The sequence below is a fragment of the Heliangelus exortis genome, chromosome 9 (genome assembly GCF_036169615.1).
Source record: "Heliangelus exortis chromosome 9, bHelExo1.hap1, whole genome shotgun sequence".
Classification (NCBI taxonomy): domain Eukaryota; kingdom Metazoa; phylum Chordata; class Aves; order Apodiformes; family Trochilidae; genus Heliangelus; species Heliangelus exortis.
The window spans coordinates 24,766,349-24,790,977 of record NC_092430.1 but is presented as its reverse complement, the minus strand read 5'-3'; the positions used below and the strand labels follow the sequence as shown (position 1 = coordinate 24,790,977).

The 24,629-nt window shown below is 47.0% G+C and overlaps 2 protein-coding genes across 4 annotated transcripts; one reads left to right on the top strand and one right to left on the bottom strand.

Annotated features, from left to right (window-relative positions):
• The first annotated feature begins 549 nt into the window (after positions 1 to 549).
• On the top strand, positions 550 to 23,717 carry GFM1 (G elongation factor mitochondrial 1). Its single transcript, XM_071752809.1, has 18 exons — positions 550 to 943; positions 1,414 to 1,566; positions 2,000 to 2,132; positions 2,307 to 2,511; positions 3,203 to 3,319; positions 3,824 to 3,974; positions 6,504 to 6,658; positions 7,763 to 7,847; positions 8,788 to 8,925; positions 9,587 to 9,688; positions 10,922 to 10,978; positions 11,303 to 11,440; positions 12,369 to 12,451; positions 20,349 to 20,511; positions 21,548 to 21,692; positions 22,085 to 22,245; positions 22,664 to 22,717; positions 23,317 to 23,717. The coding sequence occupies exons 1-18, from the start codon at positions 890 to 892 to the stop codon at positions 23,446 to 23,448; spliced, it is 2,226 nt and encodes a 741-aa protein (XP_071608910.1). The 5' UTR covers positions 550 to 889; the 3' UTR covers positions 23,449 to 23,717.
• LXN (latexin) lies at positions 10,483 to 19,601 on the bottom strand. Of its 3 annotated transcripts, none has more exons than XM_071752818.1 (6): positions 19,400 to 19,601; positions 18,237 to 18,299; positions 17,260 to 17,434; positions 16,543 to 16,679; positions 14,696 to 14,758; positions 10,483 to 11,909 (listed from the first exon to the last, which is right to left on the bottom strand). In XM_071752818.1, the coding sequence occupies exons 1-6, from the start codon at positions 19,526 to 19,528 to the stop codon at positions 11,874 to 11,876; spliced, it is 603 nt and encodes a 200-aa protein (XP_071608919.1). In that variant the 5' UTR covers positions 19,529 to 19,601; the 3' UTR covers positions 10,483 to 11,873. The 3 variants fall into 3 exon arrangements, with proteins under 3 accessions (XP_071608919.1, XP_071608918.1, XP_071608920.1); XM_071752817.1 differs by lacking the exon at positions 10,483 to 11,909 and adding an exon at positions 12,451 to 12,686 and having other exon boundaries at positions 19,400 to 19,595; XM_071752819.1 differs by lacking the exon at positions 10,483 to 11,909 and adding an exon at positions 12,451 to 12,705 and having other exon boundaries at positions 19,400 to 19,586.
• Positions 23,718 to 24,629: the final 912 nt, after the last annotated feature.

Below are 24,629 nucleotides of genomic sequence, written 5' to 3'. Positions count from 1 at the left end.
ATCAGTTTTGCAGTTAATGTCAAGGTGAATGTGGAGGCATTTCCCAGGTGTTCACTGAAACTTCAGTGATAAAACCCAGTAATAAAACAGCAGAAATGCTTTTCATAACTTCAGAATAAATCTTCAAGATACTGCTATTTACAGAAAATAGTGTTAATCTGACAGCTGGCATTTTTGTCTGTGCTCTACTGAGAGAAAAAAAAAAAGATGCACAAATGTAAAGAATAAAATAATTATGGCTTTAAAGCTCTCGTAGGAAGAGGCAAATCTTCATTACAGCTGAGTTTGTCACACAAAGCAGTGCTGCAGAGTTAACACCAAAGCGATGCTTTGTAGAAACATCTAAGCCTGTAATTCTTTAATAAAGTTATTTATTACTTACAGTTTGCTTGGCTTTACACCTCAGTGACCTGTGCGCTCCTTTTGGGTTGGTTTTGAAGTATTGAGGGGTGTGCCAGCACCAGCGCGGCGCAGAGGGGCGGTTGGCAGGGGGAAACGCGCATTTGCACATTTTCCTCCTCCAAGGGAGTTTCCTGGGAGGAACGAGACGGGGCTGGGAATGGAGTCAGGAGCTGGCAGGGAGCACTCGGGTTGGTTCCGCGCTGCTTCCCGCAGTCCCCGCGCTGCTTGGGGTTTTTGGGAGCACCGCGATCCTCCCGCTCCCTCCCCCCCCTTCCCGCAGGACCCTTTTCCCGGGGCCCTCCCGCACCGCTCTTCCCCACAGAGTCCCCCTCACCCCGCGCCTCTCCGGCACGGACTCCCCTCGGCCCGCATCCCGGTTCCGGTCCCGCTCCGCATGCGCGGCGGCCCGGAAGCGGCTGCGGGTTGACCCGTGGGGCGGGAGGGAAGGGAAGGAAAGGGAAGGGAAGGGAAAGGCAGAGCAGGAGCCATGCTGAGGGTGCTGCGGGCCGGGCTGGGCCCCCGCTGCCTCCCGCAGCCGCAGGTACCGCCCGCCGCCATTTCGTGAGGGGAGAGCGCGGGAGGCGCCGCGGGGGCCGCGCTGGGGGGGGGGGAGGGGGGGGGGGGTGAGGCCGCACACAAAATGTCGGCTTCTGTCAGGGGGCTGCGGGGCCGGGGAGGCCTCTCCCGCTCCCGAGGCGGCGGAGGGGAGAGCGCAGACCCCTCCGTGGGTCGGGAAGCACCGGGTGAGCTCCAGCGGCTGGGTCAGAGGAAGAGGAGGGACGGCGAGGAGCGTACGAAGGGGCTGAAGGGGGAGAGAGGAGGTCGCTGCGTGTCCTCCATGGGGGTGCGGGGAGGTTGAGGTGACCCCGCGGGAGGTGGGGAAGGCTTTAAAGGAGCTTTTTGTCAGCGATGGAGGGAGTGGAAGCTGCGGGACGGCGTTCTGGGAGCTGTTCGGGCCGCAGGGTGAGCGGTGTGTGAGCTGCCAGCCATCTGTCTGCTCCTCCCCGACAGCTGCTCCGCAGCTCCTGCAGGAAATGTTCCTCGGGAGTCCTCCCCAACGAGAGGATCCGAAACATCGGGATCTCGGCCCACATCGACTCCGGGAAGACGACGCTGACGGAGAGAATCCTCTTCTACACCGGGCGGATAGCACAGATGCACGAGGTGGGCAGCCCCGGGGGTGTCCCCCCCTTCCCCAACACTCAGATTTAACACCCAGGTGCTTCAGGGATTCCTTCTCCCTGTCAAACCTTTTGGTGCAGTCAGAGATTCCTGGGAGAAGCAGAACATAGGGATGTTGTTTTTAGCAGCAGGTGTGTTCGTGTGTTAAACTCACAGTGCAGCATAATTCACCTGGGATTTTTGACAGCCTTTTTTTCAGGACTGAATATTAAATGCATTAAAGTTGCGGGCAAAGCTGCAAAATAAAATAAAAACCCCAAACTTTTCTGTAGTAGAAGAATTAGCAGCAACTCAGCCACACCTGCTTGTCTGCAACACATCAAAGATGAGGCACAGTACCTAAAGCATCACTTCTGCACGTGCAGAGTTACCAGGAAACTCCCTTGGACTAAGTTTATTTTCTTTTTTTCTTAAGGTGAGGGGTAAGGATGGAGTTGGAGCTGTCATGGATTCAATGGAGCTGGAGAGACAGCGTGGGATCACAATTCAGTCTGCAGCTACATACACCATGTGGAAAGACACCAACATCAACATCATAGACACCCCAGGTAGTGACCCCTCTGAGACACTGAGGCTGCTCCTGGTGCCCCCCTGGGGTGGATTTGTCACTCGAGTTGAGTGATGTGACTCTGAGTGGCTGGAGGCTGTTCTGTGTCTAGAAGAGAAAACAATTTCTGATCACGTTCTTTCCTGTGAATGATGGGGGTTTTCTTGTTGCTCAGGACACGTGGACTTCACAATTGAAGTGGAGAGGTCTTTGAGAGTTCTGGATGGAGCAATTCTGGTTCTGTGTGCTGTTGGAGGAGTCCAGTGCCAGACAATAACTGTCAACAGGCAAATGAAACGCTACAACGTGCCCTTCTTAACATTCATCAATAAACTGGACAGGCTGGGCTCTAGTCCAGACAGGGCAGTACAACAGCTGAGGTATTTACCACTTAAATTTATTGGAGAAATAATTCTGAGCTGTTTGTGGAGCAGTTTAATACTGAGGTTATCAAATGCATTCTCTTGTGGGGTTTGGAGGATAATACCTGACTGACTTAAACCTTAATCTGACCTATAACAAGTCTCCATTCCCTCAAGAAAACCCAGTGCCAGTGGCAGCCCAGTGAGCAAGACTTGGCTGGGGGTTTGATGCTTATTTTGTCAGTGGAATTACACGTGGTGCCACTTTGAAAACAGATTTTTTCATTTTTCCTAGAACCTGGTAGCAAACACACTGTAGCTTCCAGCAGGCACAGGGACAGTCTCTGGGTTGGGTACCAGAAGCCCTGTTTGCTCCCTGCCTGCACTCCTCCTCTCCCTGATTTCATCTCTGAGATCCATGCATTAACATGCACTGGGGGAGAAGCAGCTCCTGTAATCAAGTGATTAATCTGAAACCAATTAGCACTGCCTGCTTTCCCAGGGAAGTGCTTGTTGTATCTGTTGGCAGGCACTCCTGGTAAAATGAAGCTTGAGGTGTTTCCTCAGCTCTGGTAGATTTTTGGCACTGTCCAAAGGAGAAAAGACTGGGATTTTTGTGGGGATGGGATGTTGTTCAAAGACCATCTGGAGCACATATACAGAAATGACTTTTTTTCTTCAATTCTTTTCTCTCTGCTTACTTTTTCAGATCCAAGTTGAAACACAATGCAGCTTTTGTTCAGATTCCAATTGGCCTGGAGGGAAACTTTAAAGGAATTATAGACCTTATTGAAGAGAAAGCTATATATTTTGATGGCACACTTGGGTAAGTTTTGAAACTTGCAGATTTCCCAGCTCACACTTTGTGTGAGCAAAGCTGCCTGTAGTTTCTCTTCAGAGATGAAAAGTCTGCTTTCTGGGGAGGGCTGAGGTATCCCCCTCCAGCTGTCCCACTCAGCCCCCTCCAGCTGTCCCAGCTGGAGCAGAATGGTTCTGCAGGGTCAGGTTTCCTGATGGGCACCTGCAGCAGGAGATGATGGCTGGCTGCAGGAGTGGGGAGGGGTGGTAGCCACATTTGCCACCCTGGGAAGCAGGAGAGTTGTTTCCTAACACAGTGGTGCTTGGTGTGAGCTTCCTGGGATGAAGATAAGATGTGGGTGAGGCTGTGGAACAGCTCCTGGCAGCATCAAAGGCAGCGTGCTGATGCTCTCAGGAGATTTCTCTCCCAGTATCCACCTCAGCAGTGAATTCTTCCTGGCCAGGCTGGTGGTCAGAGTGCTCAGAGGTTGCAGGGCTGTGGGATTCCTGTGTCTGAGCTGTGTGTCTGCAGGGAGACGCTGCGGTACGAGGAGATTCCAGCTGAGCTCAGAGCTGAGGCTGCAGAGAGGCGCCGGGAGCTGATCGAGTGTGTGGCTGACTCAGATGAGCAGCTGGGGGAGATGTTTCTGGAAGAAAAGATCCCTACAGCTGCAGAGCTAAAGGTAACTTGCTTGTGGTTCTTCTTCCTGTAGCACTCTCACCTCACTGTTCTGTCCCTGTCCTCCTCTTGCTCCCCAGTAAAACGTTTCTTGGAAATTTTGAAGAAATTTGGTTTGACTGGTCTGAGTGTCACCTCCCAGAGTCCCTGCTGAGGGCCTCATCCACATTTGGGGTCAGAGCCTCTTGGGGTGGGAGAAGCCTTGCAGGCAGGGAGCTCTTCCTGAGGGAGCTGCTGATGGAGCTGAGCAGCTTGGCTTTGGGGGGTGGCGTGGCACAGTCTCCTGGGCACTGCCTGACGTGGCACTTGCTGCTGCTTTCCCTTCCCTTCTCCTGCAGCCAGGTCCTGCTGTCTGTGCCTGCTGGAGTGAGACAGGAAAGCCATCAGCAGGAGTTGTTCCTCTGAGTGAAACCTGCTGGGGCAGCTGAGCTGGAGGCAGATGTGATCAGAGGCTGTGCCTTTAAACATTGGCTTTGATGTTTGAAGCCCTCTGCCAAGCACCTGGCCCAAGAAGCCCCCAGTTCCCTCTGTGCAGTGCTCCTGTCCCTGCTTCCCTGGAAGTTGTCCACTCTTACCTGCTGGGATACAGAGGTCTGGCAGACCCTCTAAGTTTTTCCATGTTGAAAATCCCCACAAGGTTTATTTTCTATTTATTCGTGTTTTAAATTTTGGTTGCTTTTAACTTTGTTACAGACTTTGGGTCTGGGGGTGGTTTTGATTTTGCTTTCAGTTGGTTTGGCTGTGTGGGTGATTTCCTGGTGATGAAGGGCTCTAGGAAGAGCCTGCAGGAATCTGCATGTCCCAACTTGGCTTGAGACAAAAGCAGGAGAGGTTTTTTTGAAAGCACCAAGTCAATGTATCTCTTGTTGATAACCAAGTATTCCAAGAATTAAATATTACTTGATGAAGCCTGAGCTCTTGCTGTCCCAAAGCAACCCTTCTTGCTTTGATGAAGACAGGAATGAGAGAGAGCTGTGAGGATCTGTGCCTCAGCTGGCAGAGTGCTGGGGATGGACACACTGCCTTGCTGGAGGAGGGGAGAGGTTTTTAGGGAGCTATTTTTAATAACTCCTGCTGGGAGGGAAATCTGCTACCAAGCTAAACGTGTCTCTTCAGCCTGCCTCTGCTTCCCACTTCTGAAAGCCAATTAATTACAGCTCTGCTGGCTATAGTATTGCAGATGCAGGTTAATTTGTACTAATATGTCCCTGAAGATGGGTTTTCTTCCAGTGGCCAGCAGCCAGGTTCCCACTGAAAATATCTTTTTGTGGCAATGATGCTGAGTGTCACTCCTGGATGCCACAGTTGTAGCACATGATGTTTGCTGAGGATCAGCTGCTCAAACATCACCTAATTTGCTGCACTCAAGGAACTGATGTCCCTGCTACTCAGTGACAGTAATCTTTATGTGAAAATAAAACTACTATTTTGTTGCCTGAGGTAATTGTTGATGAGGATAAATCACAGCTGTGTTGGTTGCTTCAGTGGCAAACACCTGGCCCAATAAACCCAGCAGGCATCAGCTCAGCTGGGATTCCATGGCTGGGTGAGCACCACTGCCAATGTAGGATTATTTTTTTTTTTCCTTCTGTTTTTGCAATCATCAACAAGTTTAAGGAACCACTGTTCTCTCTGTTAATTATGAAGACAGCTTAACTGCCTGTCTCTGGGTATTCCAAACAGCTCCCAGACAGATGATGTGGTTAACTACCTTGCTTTATCAAGAATTAATATCTTTCAGCTCAGCAAAGAAGCCAGGAGCTGCTGTTGGTTGGAGTGAGCAGGGAGATGGCAGGGACTGAGCTGTCCCTCTGGGCTTCAGGAATTAATTGCAAGGTGGGGAGGATGGAAAGTGGCTCAGTCCCCTTCAGCATCTGTGTCAGGGAAGCTGCTGGTGCTCACTGGGGCTCTGCAGATTGGGAAAGGCACTGAATAAATGTGAGGTTCCTGTGTGGTCAGCTCCTCTTGCTCAGTTTGCTGGGATGTCCTGGAAAGATTCCCCAGAGAGCTGGTGCAGCTTCAGCAGGGCTGTAGAGGAATGTGATCAGATTCTTCTTTTAAAACATCTTTCATCCCAAAAAAATGATGATTCACTGAGCGTGGCACTCAGCCAAATATCTTCCCTCCCTGCCTGCCTTTCCCTGAAGAGTTTTCCATAGTTTAAAGACACCAAAGCTTCTCATCTTACTGTCACAAATTTAAAAGTACATTGTTCCACAACATAACTAAATATGATGAGACATTTAAACAGAAATTAATCCTGACTTAGCCAGCAGACAACCAGTAAACTTTTTCTGAGTATTTTGTGTCCATCAGCCATTGTATTTATCTTCTGCATTTTCTTCCTTAAGTTGAATTTAAGATGAGGGTGAGGAAAATGCCACACTTCTCTCAAATTCTGGTGAGCAGAATTCTGGTTTTCTGGGAAGCCCTTGTGCAGGGAGTTGTACTCCATGGGAGTGGTTACTGCAGGAGCAGAGGTGCCCAAACTGCTGAAGCTGCTGTAGGAGATTAATGCACTGATGTTTTCCAGCTTGCAATCAGAAGAGCAACACTGAAGAAATCCTTTACCCCAGTACTGGTGGGAAGTGCTTTGAAGAACAAAGGAGTGCAGCCATTGCTGGATGCTGTCCTGGAATACCTCCCCAACCCCTCAGAGGTTGAGAATTATGCCATTCTTAACCAGGGGTAAGTGCAGTCATGAGCACGTGGTGAATATTCATTAGTGAGTAATCAACATAACTAATAAAATACACACTCATTTATCACTCATATTAAATGATGCCACTGTAACTTTGCACAAACTTCCAAAACTGAGAACTCACCTCTCTCATTTCAGGGTTACTGTTTGTACTCCTGTATTTAACATGCTTTAGGTGCTAAATTTGAAAAAAAAAATATTATTTGATGAGGCAATTCTTTAACACACCTGAACTGTGTAGAAAGTGTTTCATTCTCTGGCCATGTTTGTTGCAGTCCATGTGCCTTCAGAGTGAGGCAGCATGAAACCCAACAGCAAACAGCCCTTAACATTCCAGTCGTGGCTTAGAGGTGACCACCAGGTCTTCTTTTAATGCCTTTGAGTTATTCAGACAGTAAAATCATAACAGAAAAGGTACTGATAAACAGAGATTATGACTTTTATGCAGTTACCTGACTCTGACTCCTCACTGCTGCTGTTCTCTCATAGCCCCAAGCTTGCTGAAATACATCAAACTTCTCACCTGGCTCATGAGCACTGCCACACAAGTTCCTCCAATGTCTCTTTCTTCACCCTCAAACTGGACTTGCTCATGAGTTGTGTCTCAGTGTCTGATTCATTGCTTTCAGGGCAAAGTAGCTGGGTGATGGGAAAGGCTTGGGAAAGACAAGGGGAATGGGCACAAGGTGCTCCTGGGGAGGTTCTGGATGATCACAAATTTTTCCCCATGAGCACAGTCAGACACTGGGATGGTTTCCCAGGGGAAGGGGTGGATTCCCCCACTCTGGAATGTTTGAAGTCTCAGCTCAGGGTGCTGAGACATCTCAGATAAACAACAACATGAGAAGGGTGGAAGCAGATGATCCCTGAGCTCCCTTCCAACCTGTGATTCTAGGATATTTCTCATAGTTTCAGCCTCCTTTCTGGGATCTGCTGCAGATGCTTTCAGAACACACAGGAGCTACAGATGGGAGCATCTTTAAGTCTCTTATAAACCTGTGAAACTGAAGGCACTTGGGTCTCTCCTATTCAGAAGAAGCTGCCATGTTTTCTTCATCACATAAACTCCCTCTTCATCCTTTTTTTTCCAGGGATTCTGAGGACAACACAAAGCTCCTGTTGAACCCTTCTCGAGACAATTCCCAACCTTTTATAGGCCTTGCTTTTAAACTGGAGGTGAGCTCTTGCTGTTTTCCTTTCTAATGCAGTAGGGAAGCTGGGCAGTTCCTGCAAGAGCTGCTGCTGGGTACACAAGTCCTGCTTGCAGTGAGCTGTTTGTTGGGAAGTGCCTGGGATTTTTGAGGAAAAAAGTTGTATTTTCAGTGTATCTTTTGGTGCATGCAATGGCTTTTTTTGGTAAAGCTAAACTGAAAGTTCCTAGAGAATGGATGGCCAGAAAAACATCACCTCACTGACTTTACTCAGTTCCTGTCCTACCAGCATCTGATCTCTGCAGAGAAAAAGTTGTATTCACACTGTTTTAAATCTGAGGGAGAAAGGAAGAAATCCAGACTTGCTATTTGTGATTTGAGTAGAAAACAGGAACTCCAAATAGCTGGTACTACCAAAACTGGTGTGGAAGAAATTTTAAAATAATAGAAGTTCTTTGAAACAAAAGGTTTCAACCATAAAATCATAAAATCCACAAATTTATCAAGTTTTCATGTGGATTTTGTGTCTCAAATTCTTCATGATTTTCTTAGTTAAAACCTGGGAGTTTGCTGACATAAAGTACTCTTGATTTGATTGAAGTTGAGAGCAATGGAATATGAGAGAGTTGGAGGGGAGAAGGTACACAATTTTTACTGAGGTTGTTTGCTGCCTGTTGAGTCCAGATTTCATATGGCAAGTGGCTGGCCACATCAGCTCATTCACATATGCCTCTGTTGGGGAGGTTCAGGACTGATAAAATTGGTCAAGAAAATTGCCAGCAGCTGAGAAATTCCATTCCAGAGCCAAGTGAAAGCTGAGACTTTATTTTAAAGTTTCCTGTCCACACCTCCTGTGTAAATCCAAACCAGAAGCAGTGAGTTGCTGCAGGTGATGCTTTCAGCAGTAGCAGCCTTGGCTCCCAGCAGTATTCTCTCTCATCTTTAATGACTATTTTTTTTTCCAGGCTGGTCGTTTTGGGCAGTTAACCTACGTTAGAGTTTATCAGGGGATGCTGAAGAAGTCTGACTACATCTATAACACCAGGACTGGGAAGAGAGTGCGTGTCCAGAGGCTCGTGCGGATGCACTCGGACACCATGGAGGTGAGAGGGGGGCACAACCCCCACGGGCTGCCTGACAACAACCTGCTCTCTTTTCAGCCCTCTCTGAATGCTGTCAGGTGTCCAGTTCCTGCTCTTGTTGTTAGCTCACACCTGCCTGTAGCACTCAGAGCTCTGCAAGAAGCTGTAGCCATCTCCAGGGTTTTATTTCCGCTGAAGTGGAAGAATCTTTGCCCAGAAAATGTTGGGAAGTTGCTCTGTGCTGATGGGTGAAGAAAATAATCTGTGGGATTATCACCATAATTCTGGGAGAGGGGAAAGAGAACTGCAAAAATAACCACATGGAAGAAAACTTTTTGTTTATGAAATGCAGTTCTTAAACTAAAAATTGACTCTCAGACTGCTGCAAATCCTTCCCTCTTTAAAATTTTTGGAACTCTCTGGCTGGAACAGGCCTGCCTGAAACTCTGTGTGTTGCTTGCTTACATCCTGAAATGAAAGGAAGCCAGCACCAAGCTGAGGTCTCCTTTTTGTGCTTTAAATAGGGAGATGGAAGATTTACAGAGCATTTTATCAAAGCTGGAGTTTTCAAAGCAGCTTGACTTCATGCTTTTAAACCCAGTATTTTTATGTCTTCTTAAAAGCAGAGGTAGTTTGCAATATATCTCAGTGTTCTCTAACCAGTAAACTTTTCTTTCTTCAGGATGTAAATGAAGTTCATGCAGGAGACATCTGTGCTCTGTTTGGAATTGACTGTGCCAGTGGGGATACCTTCACTGATAAAACCAGTACTGACATCTCCATGGTGAGTGCCCCTTCTCATCTGCCTGCCTCTCACACTGGAATTCACCAGGGGTGTGCTGGAAAAGTTTGTAGTGGTTTCTTCAGTGTAAATATTATGTTGATGTATGTGCAGCCATACCTGTTGGGTTTTTTGGGTTGCCAGGAAGCTGAAGAGGAGGCAGCAGTGTGCCCAGGTGGCCAAGAAGGCCAATGGCATCCTGGGCTGGCTCAGGAACAGCGTGGCCAGCAGGTCCAGGGAAGGGATTCTGCCCCTGTGCTCAGCCCTGGGGAGGCCACAGCTTGAGTCCTGTGTCCAGTTCTGGGCCCCTCAGCTCAGGAAGGAGATTGAGGTGCTGGAGCAGGTCCAAAGGAGGCAACTGGGCTGGGGAAGGGACTGGAGCACAGATCCTCTGAGGAGAGGCTGAGGGAGCTGGGGGTGTTGAGGCTGGAGAAGAGGAGGCTCAGGGGAGACCTCATCACTCTCTCCAACTCCCTGAAAGGAGGTTGGAGCCAGGGGGGGGTTGGGCTCTTTTCCCAGGCAACTCTCAGCAAGACAAGAGGGCACAAGAGGGCTCAAGTTGTGCCAGGGGAGGTTTAGGTTGGCCATGAGAAAGAATTTCTTCCTGGAGAGGGTGCTCAGCCATTGGAATGGGCTGCCCAGGGAAGGGGTGGATTCTCCATCCCTGGAGCTATTTCAAAAGAGCCTGGATGTGGCACTCAGTGCCATGGGCTGGGAACCACGGGGGGAGTGGAGCAAGGCTTGGACTTGATGAGCTCTGAGCTCCCTTCCAACCCAGCCCATTCTAGGATTCTAGGATTACACCTCAGGGAGCCTGAATGTGTAAAAGTGTGATCTGTACAAGAGACTCCTGTTTTCGTACCTTGACATCGAATTCTTCAGTTCTGGGCTGTCAAAAGTGGATGCTGTTATCCCAAAATATTAATTTATGTATTTGCATATGTATTTAAACACAGTTACAAAATCTGACAGGTAGCAGAGTCTTAGAAGTGGTGTGAAATCCAGAGATCGGACTTGGAAGCAGTGTTGGAGAGGCTGTGGTGTGCAGGGCAGCAGGTAGTAGAGAAGAACAACCTTGGAGTAATCCTGGGGAGAGCTGCACAGTTGTGTTAATCCAAGCTAGAGAAGTAAAACAGCCATCCCTGCTTGTCATCCTCCAAGCTTTTCTGGGAGGAATGCCATCACCTTGTGTAGTGGAACTCCAGTGTCTGATCTTCTCCTTTATGGTCATTGCAGGAATCAATTCACATCCCTGACCCTGTCATTTCAGTCGCCATGAAGCCCTCCAACAAGGTAGGAACCTCTAAATCAACCTTCTTCTGACTGAGTTCCTTTTCTTCTGCTGCTTTTTTCACTTTATGTGTGTTAGCAGTTAAATATGGAACCACAGACTCAGAGGAGTTGTGTTTTAAAAGCCTTGAGGAAAACACATGGGTTTGACCTGGGTAAATGTGGACTTGGAGTAACTGGAGGGATAAGTAAAGTTCATCTTCCAGAAAATAACCTGAGAGCAGCAGTGCTGAGCAGTCAAGAGAAAAACCTGGGAGGCCTTTTTGTTGTGCCAGTTCAAGCTGTGGAGTTAATGTTTCCTTCTGTGTGTGTGTGCTTGTTTTTCAGAATGACTTTGACAAGTTTTCCAAAGGCCTGAGCCGCTTCACGAGGGAAGATCCCACTTTCAGAGTCCATTTTGATGATGAGAGCAAGGAGACCATCGTGTCAGGGATGGGGGAGCTGCACCTGGAAATCTATGCCCAGGTAATTTGGAGAGCACATTCCATGGGCTCTGACTGTGGGGTTTTTTTTTTTTTCCTTTCTGGCTGAAATAGTGCCTTGCTGTACCCAAACCTGCCTGCAGCTGGGCTGATGGTGCCGGCTGTGAGGTTGATGCTGAAATTGGGTGTCTCAGCTGACAGGATGTTTGGAAGTGCACAGCTCCACTTGTTCCACTGGAATTCAGCATTACCATGTCACAGCTCCTCTGAGATCTTCCCAGCAGGAAGCACCATGGAATTAATGTCAACAGCATTTGTTGCTTAAAGGGAAGAGTTTGACTTCTTGGTCATCTTCTGAAGATCCTTTCTCTCCAGTGGTTCTATTTTGAGGGCTTGTAAATCATTTAAGTGAAACATCTGGCTGGGATATTAATGCTTTTGGGTTCAAATCCAGAAAAAAATGTTCTATGCTTTGCTTAAGCAGCTTTAATGATTCTACTCTTAGCCATTTCCTACAGGAAAGAGAGATTCTGTGGTTTTAAATGTATTTTTCCATAAGAATTGAGGCAGGCAGGAGAGAACAGTTACTCACAGTGATTTATTTGTTTCTTTCAAGTTGATGTTTGTACTTCAGTTTAATCTAACACAGTAGATGTACCTGAAATGTTGACAGAATTGAAGGAAAGATGGCTTTTGTCCTGGAAAACTTACATTTGAGTAAAATAATGTTCCCTTCTCCTGCATTTAAAGCTGTAGCTCCTAAACAAGGATGACTGCAGAACAGCAGTGAATAATTAAAAAACAAAGTACCCCACCAAGACCCAAAAATCAGTCCAACCCCAAACCAAAAAACTGGTTCACCCTGATTGAGTTTCCTATTTCAGAAAAACCTGTACACTAAATAATTTCCAATGAATTGTTCCAATGGAACAAACTCTGTAATTCATTGTTTTCTCTTCCTTTTCCTGCAGAGAATGGAAAGAGAATATGGCTGTCCTTGCACCATGGGAAAGCCAAAAGTTGCCTTCAGGGAGAACATCTCTGCCCCTGTGCCGTAAGTACTCTGGCTTCCTGGCAACAAGAGGTCTTTAAAATGTATTTTGATGCAGAATTTGAGTATGGAGCCAAAAAAAGTGCTTTTTGGGTTATCAGCTCAAAGCAGAATGTAGAGAAGTTCAGTCTGAGGTGCTCAGTTATTCAGGTTGGTGTGTGGGCTGCTGGCTGTCCCCTGTCACCTGAACACCATGCTGGGGGTGCCAGAGCACTGTCAGTTGCCAGGGAATGATGTCCTGTGGGGAGAAAATAACACTGTAGGGAGGAGAGGAGAGGAGGAGGAGAGAGGAGGAGGAGGAGAGGGAGAGGAGGAGGAGGAGAGGGAGAAGAGGAGGAGAAGGAGAAGAGGAGGAGGAGGAGAAGGAGAAGAGGAGGAGGAGGAGGAGGAGGAGAAGGAGAAGAGGAGGAGGAGGAGGAGGAGGAGAAGGAGAAGAGGAGGAGGAGGAGGAGGAGGAGAAGGAGAAGAGGAGGAGGAGGAGAAGGAGAAGAGGAGGAGGAGGAGAAGGAGAAGAGGAGGAGAAGGAGAAGAGGAGGAGGAGGAGAAGGAGAAGAGGAGGAGGAGGAGAAGGAGAAGAGGAGGAGGAGGAGAAGGAGAAGAGGAGGAGGAGGAGAAGGAGAAGAGGAGGAGAAGGAGAAGAGGAGGAGGAGGAGAAGGAGAAGAGGAGGAGGAGGAGAAGGAGAAGAGGAGGAGGAGGAGAAGGAGAAGAGGAGGAGAAGGAGAAGAGGAGGAGGAGGAGAAGGAGAAGAGGAGGAGGAGGAGAAGGAGAAGAGGAGGAGGAGGAGGAGAAGAGGAGGAGGAGAAGGAGAAGAGGAGGAGGAGGAGGAGAAGAGGAGGAGGAGGAGGAGAAGAGGAGGAGGAGGAGGAGAAGAGGAGGAGGAGAAGGAGAAGAGGAGGAGAAGGAGAAGAGGAGGAGGAGGAGAAGGAGAAGAGGAGGAGGAGGAGGAGGAGGAAAAGGAGAAGAGGAGGAGGAGGAGAAGGAGAAGAGGAGGAGAAGGAGAAGAGGAGGAGAAGGAGAAGAGGAGGAGAAGGAGGAGAAGAGGAGGAGAAGGAGAAGGAGAAGAGGAGGAGAAGGAGGAGAAGAGGAGGAGAAGGAGGAGAAGAGGAGGAGAAGGAGAAGAGGAGAAGGAGAAGAGGAGGAGGAGGAGAAGGAGAAGAGGAGGAGGAGGAGAGGAGGAGAAGGAGAAGAGGAGGAGAAGGAGAAGAGGAGGAGAAGGAGAAGAGGAGGAGAAGGAGAAGAGGAGGAGAAGGAGAAGAGGAGGAGGAGAAGGAGAAGAGGAGGAGGAGAAGGAGAAGAGGAGGAGGAGAAGGAGAAGAGGAGGAGGAGGAGGAGGAGAAGGAGAAGAGGAGGAGGAGAGGGAAAGGAGGAGGAGGAGAGGGAAAGGAGGAGAAGGAGAGGGAAAGGAGGAGAAGGAGAGGGAGAGGGAGAGGATGAAAAGGAGAGGGAGAGGTGTTTTCTTGGAACACCACTGAAGTACAGCCATGCCTGGGCTGGTGATAAGCAGGGTGCTCACACCCCAGGGTCAGCAGGCTTTTTCCAGCCTGTGTTGTGCTGGATACATCACTTCAGTAGGGAAGTTTTGCAGCTCAATCATGTCTGTGCTGGCTTTACCTCTCTTCCTGATGGTGCTGGGGACTCCTGGCCTTTTCCAAGCAGAGCACAGGGAGGGACAGATGCTTTTGTTCTGCAATTAGTTGGCTACTGCTTCTTGGGAATTATTATTCATAGAAAACTTGGGGACTACAACCACTATTCATGCCCCAACTTAACTGAGAGTGAGGTGGGAAGCAGTGGAGCTAGAATTGGGCCTGAGATCTCTGATTGTTATCCCTGCATGATTCATTACAGGAGGTTGCACAATCAAGAACTTTTCTTTCAAACCTGATGTGTTTTAGGAAAATAAGGTTGGTCAGGTGGCAAAATCATGATGGAGAAACAGCACCCTGTGCTGCAGGAACAAAAGGGGTTTTCTTCTTTCTTCTTTGAGCTGCTGAGGTGGACATTGCCTCTGGTCCACCAGTGGTGTCTAGTGTGGAAAAAACACTCTGCAGCTCCAGAGCTGTGGCTGAGCTGTCCAGGATGCTGGGAGCTGCTTCTGCCCTCCATCCCTGTGGCAGCAGCATCTCCCAAGAGGAGAAAGCTGAATGAATACATTGAACCTCTGCCATTCCCATGAGGGGCCTAGAAATGGGGCTGAAAATTACTATTTCTTGGCACAAAGAGGGTTTTTAGAATGAAGACTTTACCTGGGACACCATTTCGTGAAGTAGAATCATGTAGTCAAATTCAAGATATTCATCATTTCTTTTCTGGAAAGAGAAGATGAAAAGGGATGATTTTGAGGCTTTTCACCCCACTGTAAAAGAAGTGAATCAGTTCCTCTTGGTCATCTTAAAAATTCTCTGGTATATTTCAGGTGAAACTGGCAGCTGGTGTTAACTATTAAAGCAGATGGAGCTTAGTGGCTGTAACAAACCAAAGCAATAACCCTTTTTTTTTTTTTTTAACTTATTTCTGGGAACTCCCAAAATTGCAGTTGAGAGACTGAATGTGAAACTTGAACTAATTCTTCCCTTAAAGAAGGGAGGAATACAGCTCAACTTGGAACAGGAATAGGAGCTCACTTGTTTAGTTTAATAGCCTTCTGTCTGCCTTATCCTTAAATTCATCTGGTTTGTTACTGAGGATTTGGGAGTCTTGCTCCTTCACAGCCCTGCAGCACATGAACTGCTCTCAGGCAGCCATCAGAGGGAGCAAAATAACAAATCCTGCTCCCAGAATCAGCTTCTGCCTTCCCTTCACAGCCAGAACTTCATGGGAGTTCACTGGGAGGGACCAGACATTCCAACTGAAAGTCTGGTCTGAAGGCTCCTGATCTATCTGAGTTTCTAAATCCCAAGTCCTGCTTCTTTAACTAAGGTTATATACTAACTTTCCTTGAATTTAAAGTTGACCATTCCTTAGGAGTTACTTTTGACTCACTGTGTTTCCTCCAAATGGAACAGGGAAGAACTGGGAGAATCTGTAGAATCCTATTTATATAAAAAAAAAAACCCAAAAGCTTTGCTCTGCTAATAACTGTTCTGAAATCAAGTTGCTTTATCACTTAAGACTCTTCTAGACCAGCAGTCTTCAGGGCCTGTTGATAACCACAGCTAATGACACAATTAATTTGAATATTTACAGAGAAACTTGTCATTTCTTAGCTTAGGGCAGATCCAGATCTGCTCAAGACAAACACATCACTTGTAACCACTCAGAAGTAAGGAAAACTAGAAAATACTTTGTCCTGAAGTTATTTTGTTCCCTTGTCTTGTGACCTGTCTTCTTGAATGTAGCTTTCTTATCAAAAACATCACTGATGTACATCACACCAGTGGAAGCCTAAGAGCTCAATTAATTTTATGTATTCTCACACCCCAGAAAAATAACTTAAAATTAGTAAAAGTGATTTGGGGAAGAACCAAGTAAAAAAATCAAATAGGAAGAGTGGCACTGCATCAGTATTTCCTTTCTTGGTTAGCATTTTGAGGTGAACTAGCAGATGGATGGAGGGTACAGTACTGCAAACACAGGGAATGCAGGTGGTGTTTACTGAATTTGAGGTGCAGCCCATTGCTGTTTGTCTAGGCAGGGCTGTTGCTGCCATGTCACAGGGTTTTTCTGTGACTGATTGCCAGATGATGCTGGAGATCAAGAGATAAAGGGCAATATTCCAATGTGTGTTATGCAGATGCAAGAACAATGTCAGCTGGGCCTCCACCAGAGGTGAAAGACAGGAAATAATATAAAACTGCAATTAACATGATGGTCTCCCAAGGGGCAGTCAATTTTCCTAGCTAAATAAACCTGTAATACTGCTGCTGCCAAGAAGCCACAGTTTCTTTTAGCAAAATTTATGAAGAGAAGGAGTGTTCATAATTTCCTAAAGGAAAGGGGTAGGTAGAACAAAACCCAAAGCACTTGGTCCTGCTGGACCAAGAATTTCAGACACCTGTGTGGTTTCTTGCTAAAGGACTTAGCTTCAGCTCTAATCCAGTACATGCACAACTGTTTAGCTCCTGTTTTTCTTGCAGGACATTGCAGAACTTACCACTTGCTTCACACCTTTGATTTGGGCAAGATGGAAGTGGGTGTTTTCTGTTGAGTTCTGCCAGATCACGTAGCCAGAGGCAACCCAGCCTAGCAGGTGGATGGGCTCCAGTCCTGGGGATATGGTGCCATGGCTGTCTGGCAAACAAAATAAATTATACACATTAAGCTACAAGATTAATGGAGGTGAAGCCATTACCAGAACCTAACAGTTTGAGTTTGGTGCTCAAGTCACTTAAGTTCCTTGCTGAGACCTTCTAGATAATATTTGAAGAGCAGCTACATCACCACTATGACTTTTCCTCCAATTTCTCTCTATAAATATATATTCTAGAAGGTCTTCAAGGCTTGCTCTGGAGAGCAGACCCTGATGCACCAAGAACAGCCACAAACAGCAAGCAGGGCAGAGGTGAAGGGAGAGGTCAGAGTTGGCAGGTGGTTTTCAAGGAGAATCCCATGCAAATCCCCAGCTGTGGGTTTCAGAAGTGATGAATAAATTCAGCAGTGCTGTGACTGAGCACCCTGAGTCAGAGCAAGTGAAGCAGCATGTGCTTAGAGCAGAGGTGGCCTTAGCCCCTCAGCTTTTATAAAAAACCTATAAAGGTGTGTTGTGGGACACCACTAGCTGAGCTCTGCTTTCCTTCTGGCCATGGAGGACATTTTGTCTCCAAAGTTTTTGTCTTAAAAACTTCTTCTTGCCCAGAGCCCTTCTCTGTACCTGGTATGTTTTCTGCCACAAGTTCTTTTTCCAGGCTCTTGATTTGGTTGTAGAACACGTTATCTGCTTCATCTGTGTTCTTAAGATCTCCTTCAAGTGTGAACTGCACAGCTGGAGCAAGGTTTTTGTTGCCCAGGTGATAAAGGACCTCAGCAGTGCAGTTAACAGTAGTGTCCTGGTATGGAATTAATGATTTGTATTAATATTTGATTAGATACATAGTAATTTGGTAATTACACGGTGATTACATATTAGTAATTGGCACTTTTTTTTTTTTTCATTATGTACCTGCTGTTTTCTCTGAGATGTGTGGTTATTAAGACAAGGTTAAATTCATAGTTAAATTCTGTGAACAGAGCATAAGGGCAGTTTTCTTTTTGCAGGGGTAGGAAGGGCAATATTTGTGGTGCAGAATGTCTGCTGTGCTATTAACAGCCTCAAATAACTTCAGTTTGATGAACACTGGAATGCCCTAGTCATCCCTCCAGGATTTTCTTGTGTTAGGGTGGCAGGCATCAGATATCCAGGGATTTTATAGTGTAGAAAGTGGGGACTGCCTATTGGTAAAGTTAAGCCTTTTTTTTTTTTCCCTTTTTTTTTTTTCCCTTTTTTTTTCCCTTTTTTTTTCCCCTTTTTTTTCCCCTTTTTTTTCCCTTTTTTTTTTCCCTTTTTTTTTTCCCTTTTTTTTTTCCCTTTTTTTTTTCCCTTTTTTTTTTCCCTTTTTTTTTTCCCTTTTTTTTTTCCCTTTTTTTTTTCCCTTTTTTTTTTTTCCCTTTTTTTTTTTCCCTTCTTTTTTTTTTTTTTTTCCTTCTGTGCCAGATTTGCTGTATGTAGCAATCTGTATCAGCACCCAGTGTTACTACGTGTGCACTTGCCTTAGCCAGGATCAGCAGCAATAAGGCTTTGGCTTTTTATTACACCCCAGCAGTGCCAGCTTCTGCCCACAGTGTGTATTGCTGAGATAAATCAGAACTCACTCTGTCCAGGATGTCTTCCAGCACCAGCTCTAGACTGTACTTATGCCCAACATCATCCAGGTCCTAAATAAGGAAAACAAAAACCTTTATTTTGAACCATGCTGAGTTACCATGCAGTGTGGGGAGGTTCCTAATTGCTGTGAAGAGCCTTATCTGGCTTCTTAAAGTCCATTTTGTGCTTTTTATTGCATCGTGTGTAAAGCTCTGCCCACCCTCTGCAGGAAGGTGATCACCAGGCACAGCCCCGCTGGTGTCCTGTCCCTCACCTGGGTGTGTCCCCCACCCCTCACCTGTGTGTCTGTCCCTGACCCTCACCTGGGTGTGTGTCCCCCCGTCCCTCACCTGGGTGTGTGTCCCCCCGTCCCTCACCTGGGTGTGTGTCTCTGACCCTCACCTGGGTGTGTCCCCATCCCTCACCTGTGTGTGTGTCCCTGTCCCTCACCTTCCCCACCCCTGTTCCTCACATGTCTGCCACCAGCCCTCACCTGTCCCCTCCTTTGTCTCTCCCTTGTCCCCCAGCCCTTACCTGTCCTCTCCCCATTCCCCCCAGCCATTACCTGTCCCCCTGTCCCTTACCTGTACACCACCTGTCCCCCCAGCTCTCCTCTGTCCCTCTCCTGTCTCTCATCTCTCCCTCCCCTGCCTTCTCCCTCCCATGTCCCCCCAGTCCCTCCTCTCCCTCCCTCTCACTTCTCCTCCCCTCATCCCTCCCCTCATCCCTCCCCTCATCCCTCCCCTCGTCCCTCTCCCCTCACCTCTCTCTGTCCTGTCTCATCTCCCTCACGTCTCCCTCACGTCTCCCTCACGTCTCCCTCCCCTCTACCTCACCTCTCCTCCTTGTCCCCTCCCTCTTCCCCCTCCCTCACCTCTCCCTTCCCTGTCCCTCTTCTCTCCCCCCTGTTCCTCCCCTCTCCCCCTGTCCCCTCTCCTCTCCCCCCTGTCCCCTCTCCTCTCCCCCCTGTCCCTCTCCTCTCCCCCCTGTCCCTCTCCTCTCCCCCCTGTCCCTCTCCTCTCCCCCCTGTCCCTCCCCTCTCCCCCTGTCCCTCCCCTCTCCCCCTGTCCCCTCTTCTCTCCCCCTGTCCCTCCCCTCTCCCCCTGTCCCTCCCCTCTCCCCCTGTCCCTCCCCTCTCCCCCTGTCCCTCCCCTCTCCCCCTGTCCCTCACCTCTCTCCGGGCCGCTCTCAGGTCCCTCAGCCGCAGCCCAAGGCCGGGCCCCCCGGTCCTGTAGCAGATGTAGGCGGCAGCCAGCGCTGCGGCGCGGCGGGCGGGGAAGTGGCTGAGGGGCAGCTCCATGGCGGCGGGGAGCGCTTCCTCCTCAGGCAGGAAGCGATCGGGACGGGGCGGAGCGGGGAGGGAAGCGGGGCTGGGGCTGCCCCGTCCCGCCCGGATCTGCCCGCACCTGCGTGATGCGGGATCCCTGACCCGCGGCCGCTGTCACATCACCGCAGCCAGCCCGGTTCGGGGGCTCAGCGGGCTCCAATCCCTCCGGTTTCACTGAAATCACTTAAAGCCCTCCCGTTTCACTGAAAAATTCTTAAACGGTTCCTATTCACAGAACCGGAATGGTTTGGGTTGGAAGGGACCGTAAAGCTCACCCAGTGACACCACTGCCATGGGCAGGGACACCTCCCACAGCCCAGGGTGATCCAAGCCCCTGACCTTGAAAAATTAAGGAAAAAAAAAAAAAAAAAAAGCAGAATATATCACAAGTTGAGGAAAAAAAAGAGCAGAATACATCATAAGTTTTCCCACTGATTGTCCCGTTATCCAGTGTCTGCTCTTCAAGTGCCTTATGGGTGGAAACTTTAGGTATGAGCTGAAACAATTAAAAAAAAAATCCTGTTATTCCATCAATAAAAGTAAAGGTAAGCAGTCAGAGCACCTGTGCAGTCGTTTTTGGAGAGGTTGAACTTCCCACCACCCCTCAGCTTCCTGAAGAGCTGAGGTGCTCCCTCTCCGGGTGTCAGATACCCCCAGCTGCTGCCTCAGCCCCTGCAGCTCCATGGGATGAAGGAAAATGCAGAACAGGAGCTGCTTCCTGAGCAAGGGGTGCTTAGAGCATGGGTGTGGAGTGATAACCCCGGGTTCTTTGGGGGGGGGGGTTGGATTTTAGGTTTGAATTCACACACAAGAAGCAGACGGGTGGAGCGGGACAGTATGGAAAAGTTATCGGTGTGCTTGAGCCCCTGGATCCAGAGGAATTCACAAAGGTGGAGTTTGAAGACAGAACCGTCGGCACAAATATTCCCAAACAATTCATACCCGCTGTTGAAAAGGTAACAGAGCCTTTGGTGTGTGGGTACAGTATAAAAAACACTGATTCTTCTTGTTTTCCTGCTGTACTCTGCATTTTCTGTGACTGGTTTGCCCTGGGCAAGGAGGCTTTTCCCATTACTTTAGTGGAAGCAGATTCAAGTTCGTGTGGCTTTGCTCCATACCTTGCATTCCCAGGTTTTGCAGTTAATTTAGGAGCAGCTGTTTGTTTTCTTTGGTGGTGTGTGCTGGCTCTGTTTCCATAGCAGTGCAGAAGGGTTCTTTCAGACAAGCCTCCTCCTGTTGAATCTGCTTTTTCATGGCCCTCTTCTGCTTTTCGTGGCCACACAATTCATGCCTCTAACCCCAAAATATGTAACTTTTTTTGGTGACTTCTCTGAGGCTGGTTATGTAGGATACTGGGATTAAGCTAGATTTCCTGCATGAATTACCAAATATTCTTTCCTTTTTATCTCTGTTTTCTGTTCCCTCTGTGTCTGTCTCTCTGTGCCTGTATAATTTATCACCTAGCAGAATTACTGCATTCCTATAATAATGGAGCAACCTAAAATAATTCCATTTGTTATTCCATGATTCAGCACTTAAAAGATTTTTGCCAAACCCTTGAAAAATATAAAAAGAATCTTTGTTCTCCTGTCAAGTGGTTAGAGTAGTTCTTGCCACATGGAGCATTCTTTTGGTTAGTGATCCTACAAAGTCCCTCTACAAAGCAAAATCCTGAGTACATTTCTTTTTCTTTGCTTGCTACATGATTTCTATGTTTTTTAAAATGTTGCTGTCAAACTGAGGTGCCAAAGAAAGACTGTACAAAGTTTTCAAACTCTTGGGAATAAAAAGTTTTCCCTGTTCTTACTTTATTCTACTACCCTTCCACACAAGAAAGTTCATTGGTTCAGGGGATCGCTGTCGAAAATTTTGAGAGGGATTGGTTGGTTTGTTTGTTTGTTTTATTAAGTTCAGTGCCTTTTGTTAATGCCAGCCTTTATTTTGAAGTTTCCCTGTGGTCTGCAGGCTGCTAACTGAAATGTTCCTTGGCAGGGATTCCGAGAAGCATGTGAAAAAGGTCTGGTGTCAGGACACAGGATATCAGGAGTCCGGTTTGTCCTGGATGATGGTGCACATCACATGGTGGACTCCAATGAAATCTCCTTCATCAGAGCAGGAGAAGGAGCCCTAAGGCAAGGTATAAATGTGGTGCTTTAAACACCCAGTCCTCTGGCTCCCTGTTGCTGGGGTTTATTTAATGACCTCCTTTCTCTAGGTTGGTTTGTTGCCTGGTGGATCCATGTAGGCGTTTGAAGTTTGGCCGATTGAGTAGAGCAGAATATGGAATTTTGTTTATAGAATTTTGAAGGGCAGCACAGTAATTCTTTTAGTTATGTGAGGAAAATCCTCTTTTCCCAGAACAGGGAAGCACCAACAGCTTCATCCTTACACATTTTCAACGTTTTCTTGCTGATGTCAGAAACCTTCCTCATTAACGGCAGAACACCTCTTCTCTCGGCGTAGGGGCGTCTTGAACTGCACCAGGCTTATTCTTAGATGTTTGATTATTATATTTTCTTTTTCCCCCAGCCATGGAAAACGCCACTGTGCGGATACTTGAACCTGTTATGTCTGTGGAGGTGATGGCACCCACGGAATTCCAAGGAGCAGTGATTGCTGGAATCAATCGGCGCCACGGAGTGATCACCGGGCAGGACGGCATCGAGGGTTACTTCACTCTCTATGCTGAGGTTTGTGATGTTCCTGACCTTTTCTTTTCCTGCCTTTTCCCCTCTCCATTCCTGTTTTATTTATTGACTACTGCGTGTGAGCTTGTAGCCAGGTTTTTCAGTGAATAAAGGTTAACAGTTGGGTTTCAGAGGTTAGGATCTCTTGCTGGGTGACACGGGTTGCTGAATTCAAGGCATTCCAGATCTGGTGCCTCCAAACTCTGAGACTGTTGGGTTTTCCTGCTAAAAACATATTGTGAATATAAATTAGTTGAAATAATTTCCAAATTATCCTTTTATGAAAAGAGATAATCAGATCAATACTCTTAAAGAGCACCAGATTTTGCTGAATGTTTGTATTTTGGGATTAGTTGGATAATAACCCAAAACTGATGGCAAAATACCTGGGTTTTACAATAATAATATATTTGGATTTTAGGTGCCACTGAATGCTATGTTTGGATATGCCACTGAGCTGAGGTCTTGCACAGAGGTGAGTGCTCTTGGTGCTTTTTGCTAAAACATGTGCATTTCTGTAACCCAAGTGTGCTGGTGTGCATCATCACGTACACAGCACACACAGCAGTAAAAGTGCTAAAAATCAAAACAAATGCAGAACAGGAGAATAACTTTGGAGTTTTCACTGTTTCTTCAACTGCTTTTTGATTAAAATAGCTTATCATGAGCTGTGTCATTTCTGGCAAAGAAATTATTTCATGCTTTGAGAAGGGAAGAGATTCAGAATTGTGATCCCAAGTGATAGGCATGAGTAAAGCTGTTCAGATCCTAGGCTGGAAATTTTGAGGCATACTCCTTGCATCACAAGGAGATTTTTGACAGCAGTGCTCACGTTACTGAGTTGTTATAATTACATATAAAAATGTAAATTTATAATAAATACATAGAGAGAAACCACCTTCAGATACTGTGGGTGTGGTTTTGCATCCCATCCCTGAGTGCCACATTACTCAGTGTTGGATGCTTAATTGCAGGTGATTATTGCACATTATTTCTCAGATGAGAGGCAGGTCAGCTGCTTCTGAGGAGGATTCCATGTTTAGCATCCTCACTTTGACTTTTCCACCTCCACAGGGGAAGGGGGAATACACAATGGAATACTGTAAATACCAACCCTGTTCACCCAGCACTCAAGAAGAAATAATTAACAAATACCTCGAAGCAACAGGACGCCTTCCTGCAAAGAAGGGCAAAGCCAAGAGCTGACTGAGTTCCTCTTGAGAACACTGAACAGGTTTTCACAGTCTTCTCTAAAAGCTGATTTTCTCTAGAGAAGCAAGGACTTGGGTTTGTAATTTCATCCTAATATCCCTCCTTTTTGGTGTTCTCCAAAGCCACCAGGAGATTACAATGGAATTGTTCACATGTAAATGCTGCTCGTAAAGAAAATACATAGATGTTACAACACATGATGGTTTGTCTTGAAATTTGTCTTAATCCCTTTGCATTAAAATAATTGTATTTTTTTTACTTGATACATCTTTATTTTGTAAATAGACTGGTTACTGTTTCTCTGGTTTTGAAAGTTTCAAAACCTTAAGTTTTGGAGACTCAGCCAACGCTTTAACTGCTGGACAGGCACAGGGGATGTGTTGTTGTCACATATGGGCTCCCATCCCATCCATGGATGTTTCAGCATCCATCCACTCCAGGAATGAACATCAGTTTTCCCTCCACAGCCTCCAGAAACAACCCTCAGAGCCTCCAGACTCCACAAACCAGGCCCTCTCCTCTGTCACTGCAACCTGTTTGTTGCCATGGCTGCTTATCCCTTGATAATAATGTGTGTAGAAGTTAAAATTCTTCCCAAAAAATGATCAACCACGTGGGTTTATTTTATGGACTTGCTTTCTTGGTTAGAAAACCAAAATCTTGCAGTCGTGTTGCTGTGGTACTCAGCTTGGGAATGGGTTATATAGGAGAGAGCTAAAACAAGGATGTTACTAAAAAATATTATCAATTTTTTTTTTTTTTTTAATTCCTACCAGAAGGTCCACTCTGGATCTTCTTTTCATGCAGTCTCTTTCTGACCTACTCAGCTTACCACCAAGTCTGCAGGCTTCCAGTAAGCAGAGAACCAAGTTCCAGTTTAAAACCAGCAACATTCCAGGCACACTGTGGTTGGTGTTTAGCAGACACAGACAGGACTGGGATGGCTGGGCAGCTTCTCCTCAGCCTTCACAGAAAGAGTGAAAATTGTTTTAACCTTGAAAAAATGACAGTGCCAGATTTGTCAGGGGCATGTAAATACCAGCTAAACACAGGCAGAATGCTGTGTGTGGGTATGATGTTGCTTGGGGCCAAGTCCTTCCTGATTTTCTTACATTTGGAGCTTTATTTTTAGGAAAACCCTCAGCTGGAATTGGTTTTGAGAAAAGCCCTGCAGG

Excerpts from the sequence above, each read along its gene's own strand:
- GFM1 (XM_071752809.1), top strand. The coding sequence starts at position 890 with ATGCTGAGGGTGCTGCGGGCCGGGCTGGGCCCCCGCTGCCTCCCGCAG. Across the intron at positions 6,659-7,762 it reads TATGCCATTCTTAACCAGGG|GGATTCTGAGGACAACACAA; the intron begins GTAAGTGCAGTC and ends TTTTTTTTCCAG. Across the intron at positions 11,441-12,368 it reads ACCTGGAAATCTATGCCCAG|AGAATGGAAAGAGAATATGG; the intron begins GTAATTTGGAGA and ends CTTTTCCTGCAG.
- LXN (XM_071752819.1), bottom strand. The coding sequence starts at position 19,528 with ATGGAGCTGCCCCTCAGCCACTTCCCCGCCCGCCGCGCCGCAGCGCTG. Across the intron at positions 14,759-16,542 it reads TCAAAGGTGTGAAGCAAGTG|AAAAGAAATGATGAATATCT; the intron begins GTAAGTTCTGCA and ends TTCTCTTTCCAG. Across the intron at positions 12,706-14,695 it reads TTCACGAAATGGTGTCCCAG|TGTTATTTTCTCCCCACAGG; the intron begins GTAAAGTCTTCA and ends TCCTCCCTACAG.